The 5249-nt window shown below is 37.2% G+C and overlaps 1 protein-coding gene across 1 annotated transcript in view; it reads right to left on the reverse strand.

Moving 5' to 3' along the window:
- Positions 1 to 5249, reverse strand: part of WDR36 (WD repeat domain 36) — a 36479-nt gene that overhangs the window by 11029 nt on the left and 20201 nt on the right. The window contains exons 13-16 of the mRNA XM_009284180.2: positions 5127 to 5241; positions 3686 to 3851; positions 3292 to 3400; positions 2424 to 2503 (exon numbers count right to left, since the gene is read on the reverse strand). Of these exons, the coding sequence (XP_009282455.2) occupies positions 2424 to 2503; positions 3292 to 3400; positions 3686 to 3851; positions 5127 to 5241 (470 nt within the window). The remainder of the gene's footprint in view (positions 1 to 2423; positions 2504 to 3291; positions 3401 to 3685; positions 3852 to 5126; positions 5242 to 5249) is intronic.

A 5249-nucleotide genomic window follows, 5' to 3' on the forward strand; every position in this document is an offset into this window, starting at 1 on the left:
GGGGGGGGGGGGGGGGGAATCAATCCACTATAGAACAATGAGAGACATACTTGTAATTTTTACACAAAAATGTACAGCAATTGCTAAATGAATCCTGCCTGGGGGCTGAAGGCATTCACTTTTACACTTGCTGCCTAACTGCAAAAGTGAGACAATGGAAAGTATAAAATTGCTGAGCTCACAATATCAACACATTTCTTACACCATTCTGTCTCAAGTACTCCATCCAAACTACAGTCAGCTTGTACCCTTGATTCCTTAATTTGTCTATGCAAGCTGCACTGCAGGAAGAAAAATTTACAAGGAGGAACCTTGCCATTATGCAACTTTCTCTACAGAAATTGGTAATTTTTTCCCAATTCTCAAAAAGCCGTACATAAAAAACATGCACTAGGAATACTTATATTACGTAAAGACAGTTAAGCAGCATTCCCAACTAAAAACAGATGTTCAATAAGTAAATGGTATGACATCTATTAAAGTCAGTTGGTATTTTTCGTAACGTAGGAGTCATCTAAAAACATGTTTTCTATCCTTTTGTAAGGACAATATCAAAGCTGAGTCTTTAGAATGCACAGTTTGTAATTCATTTCTTCTATTTATGAGCTAATATACCACAGTAGAAGTAAATAAAACATCTGGCTTTTTATTAAAAGCTGTTCTTCCTTTTCAATACACTCTTCTGCCTATATGTATGGGTAAACCTTTCCTTTAAATTCTGGAAGAACAATTTAACCTAATTACTTTCAAAAACAGGGCATGTCATGCACCTGCCTAGATTTCAGCTTGACCAGAACTTCTTGCAGTTACTTAGAGAGAAGAGACAAAATATTTACTTATGTGTTACATGCAAACAAGAACTACTGTTAGATTACTTTTAAAAAACAGTATGAATGGATTCTTACTGCAAGGTGTTGTTAAAGAAATGAAAGATACAAGTAACATTTCTGAAGTTTTATAATCAATGTCACAATTTTTTGTAGGCATATCATTTTGGAAGGGAAAGACAGTTAGAAAGAGGAAGTCCAAACAGAGTGTTAATTTCCCTCCCATTTACACTGGAAAAAAGACAGTTACTGTCCATCCTGTCCCATTTTAGACTAGTGTCATTCATCATGTAAGAATAGGTCAACTGTTTGTTGAGATTCAACACACTTTTCATAGTAAAATGAAAACTTTTGTAGTATACAAAATTATTTACCAAACTACATCAACAAAAATAACCAATCCAAATGAAACCATTCAGTCCCAGGTATGACCAGAGCCACACACTGCATAGCACTACTTTAAATTACTAAAAATCTATCTGATGTGCTGCTAAAAGAAAGCACTGGCAGAACTCAAAGTTACTTTTCAGCCTGTTTTCTTCTGGGCTCCTGAACTTACTGTGTGTACTTGTGTACTTCTTGGCTAAATTTCCTTCTGGAAGAAGACTACTCACAGTGGATCATAAAAGAATATTTTTGGCAGTTGCAAGCATGCACAAATGAAAAATATAACTGAACTAAAGCCTTACTGTGTTGCTAAAATCAATGTAAGTGAGAACAGGCTTCTATTTACAAAACCAGCTGAAGTACTGCATTCAACTCTGAGGCCCCAAGCACAAGATAGACACGAAGTTAAAGCAGGTCCAGGAAAATGATCAGAGGGCTGAAACACGTTTCCTATGAAGAAAGGCTGAGAGAGTTGGGGTTCTCCACCCTGGAGAATAGAAGGCTCTGGGGAGATCTTATTGCAGCCTTTCAATACTTAAAGGGGGCTTATAAGAAAGACTGAGAGACTTTTTAATAGGGCCTTTTTAATAGTGACAGGACAAGGGGCAATAGTTTTGAACTGAAAGGGCGTAGGTTTAGATTGGATATAAGGAAGAAATTTTTTACGTTGAGGGTGGTGAGACACTGGAACAGGTTGCCAAGAGAAGTTGTGGATGGCCCATCACTGGAAATGTTCAAGGTCAGGTTGGACAGCGCTTTGAGCAACCTGATCTACTCAAAGATGTCCCTGCCCATAGCAGGGGGGTTGGACTAGATCTTTGAAGGTCACTTCTAACTCGACCCACTCTATGATTCTATGAATACTTCAACGTATCACAAAACAATTCACCTTAAGCAATCTCTTGCCATTTAGATTATAGTGCAAATTTGTTCTCTGTCTGGAAGCAGCACTCATCACACTACATGAAAACTCCAGGTTTCATCATTAGATCTGCAGGACATTGTTATTCCGTATAGCCAGAAAAAGGCACATATCACTAGCATTGCACACAACTAAAATACTGGGTACTGAGTTGTTACTCCAAGTACAACTTTAAATATTACAGTACAGGCTGGTGACAGATAATCAAGCTGGAAGGCTTTTTGACACTTAACAGACAGAAAGGGCATTATAATAAACTTTTGCTGTAAGTTTTTAAACTGACTCACCATCCAGAGGGAAGGTCCCAAGTCTTAATGGTACAATCCATTGATGAAGTTATTAGCCAACGACCATCAGGACTGAAAGTCTAAAATAAAATAGTCAATTTAATGGCACAACTGACAAAATCAGTCCCTGCAGGAGGTCCTGTTTTACACAGTTCAAGATCAGATTGCTCCCTAACACCAGGATGAAATGGTCTAGCCATAAAACAAAACTGACACTGCCTCACTGAAAGTGAGAAAAGGACAAAAATGGAAGCTATTTCAGAACAGGTTTAAATATATGACACAGGCTACATCTGGCTGTTAGTAAAAGCACTTTGGTCCTCGCTTTTACGTTAATGATGAAAACCACTGAGCATAAAACTGAAGAAATCAAATAAATACTTACTTACTAGCACTCAGAATTAAATCAGAAGCTAAAAACTATTTCGATGAACACTACAAAGCACTATTATACAAGGTGTAACGTAAGCAATTATCAGTGCGTTGCATAATCTCAGATCTGTTTACACCTTTTATTTACCTGGCTCATCTTTTCTATATATACAGTTAAGACTTGCACAATTTTGCTCCTCAACATGGTTTTCATTATTCCTAATGCTTTGTTTTGTTAAACCCAAAATTAGCTTGTTGCAAAGTTATAGTAAAATCCCAAAGCACAGTAAAAATACATGGCCATTCAAATTGACACTATACATTTTAACTTGAAAACTAACATGGCCAAAACTGCAGTAGAGCTGAACTACAACTTTACTATTCACAGCTGAACACAATACTCAGTGACTTAATATATGCAGAGAAATCCACCATCTTTAAAATGAATTAGGTATTCGTATATGTCACCTGTTACAGAAAATGAGTTAATAATTACCATGTCATTAATCCGTCCATGGTGTCCTGAAAACGTCCTGACAATCTTCCTGGTTTCTATATCCAAAACACTAATACTGAAGTCATCAAAGGCAATTCCCAGAATACCACTGCCAAGAATCATTAGCACATATGACAGCGAATACTCAGAGACAAAAAATAAAAACATCCTAACATTGCTTCAAAAATCTTTTATCCTGAGATAATCTCAGATAAACAGTATTACATTCCTTCAGTCTAGTAAAATGTCTTGTAGTCATTTTGTTTTGTCAGTTGTAGTCAGTTGTATTTCAAAGCATCAGAAATTTAAACTTTATTAGAATATCTGGTTGCCATCCTAGACTTACATACTTACAGCAAAACAATATGCACATGAAATAGCTTCAGTTTCTTACCTGTCTCTGTGAAGCAGAATTCCACTTGGAGAAGAAGAAAGCTCAGTGGAATAAACTAGATCTTTAGTTTTGAATTTCCAAAATTTAATTAATCCTTCACTACCAGCTGTGATTACCAGCTGGTTTAATCCATCCACTGCTACCCCCCTAACGGCCCCCTCATGTGCTGCAAAGCAAGGGAAAAGAAAGTTGTATTTCAGAATTTAACCATAGGATAGAAATCAGCAGAATGCCAATCACTATTCTGTATGTCTTCACCTACCCTAAATGAACAGTAAACATGTGACAAACAATTCTAAAGCCACCTGACAAGACTGCTCAAATATTAGAAGTTTCTTTGTCAGTACAGAAACCAAATTGCTTTCAAGCAAGCACCTAGAATACAATACAAAAGTTGTAATTGAAACTGAATATTGGCTTTTACTTTTGCTTTCAGTTTGGGGGGCTTTTTTTGAATGTGAGATTTGAGAGACTTTCTGAATCACTTATTGAATGCCTCCAGGGGGCCTGGCCACTCCGGACAAAATTTATGGCTTCAGCTCTGGCACAGAGTCTGGGAGCTTTCCTAGGCTATGTTACGCTGCAGTGTAAAGATAAGGCATAACTCCTCTGGTTTGGGATCAATTTTATTTCTTAATCTATGCCTAGGGCTACTGGCCAGTAGCCAAACTTATAAAATTCATCCCACTATCAAGCAATGATGTTACTAGGAGACCACTTCATGTTTGCTATGCTAGATGGCTTTTAGAAACCTAGTAAGGTTTCAGGGTTCATCAGGACTCTTTCCTTGTTTCTACAACAAAAAAATTTGTATCACGAGGGCCCTATTATAAATTGCAGACTTACTAAGCAACAGCAAACATACATGAGGATACATGACATGAAACATACACGTACGCAACAATTAAAAGGAAAAGTCTGAACGCTGTCACTTACATGAAGTCCTAAGTTTGCAGCTGGGTAATTGAAAATAATAGCATATGCAAAGAACTGGACTTGCTTAGGATTTCAATTTCCCATGCATCTAAAGTATTCTTTCATTTTTAAGCAGGGAGCACAAAACAGATGGGAAAATTTATCTCAGAGATAGAACCCTATAACAAGAAGCCAAGTACTGGAAATGTGATTATCTCAAAAAGAGCTGAGGCCAGAGGATCTCATTTTAGTGCTAACCATTTTGGTAACTGACAATTTTGTGTTAGTTAAAACCAAACATATGCTAACATCAGAGCTATTAAAACTAGCAGGGATCCTGTCCTTCAGAGTAGGTTTCAAATTACTTCTGATCACAGTGCAAGATAGGACAGCGTAGGGTAATTAGAGAAACTGAAAAGATTCCCAAATTCAACTCAGAAGCTATGTTAAATTTCCCAGATGACAGAACACCAGGTTGTTGCTGTTCTGTTAAAAGTCGGTATTTTAAAAGAGTAGCAATTCTTACCTCTTTCTTTGCCGTAACGCCCTCTGTGAATGCCAGACTGCATGTTATACACATCTACCTGTCCAGTTGACAGCCCAATTACAGCAAAGTTCCCACACGAAGTAATGTCTACTGACTTTCACG

The sequence above is a fragment of the Aptenodytes forsteri genome, unplaced genomic scaffold (assembly GCF_000699145.1).
Source record: "Aptenodytes forsteri isolate BGI_AS27 unplaced genomic scaffold, ASM69914v1 Scaffold69, whole genome shotgun sequence".
NCBI classification, from domain to species: domain Eukaryota; kingdom Metazoa; phylum Chordata; class Aves; order Sphenisciformes; family Spheniscidae; genus Aptenodytes; species Aptenodytes forsteri.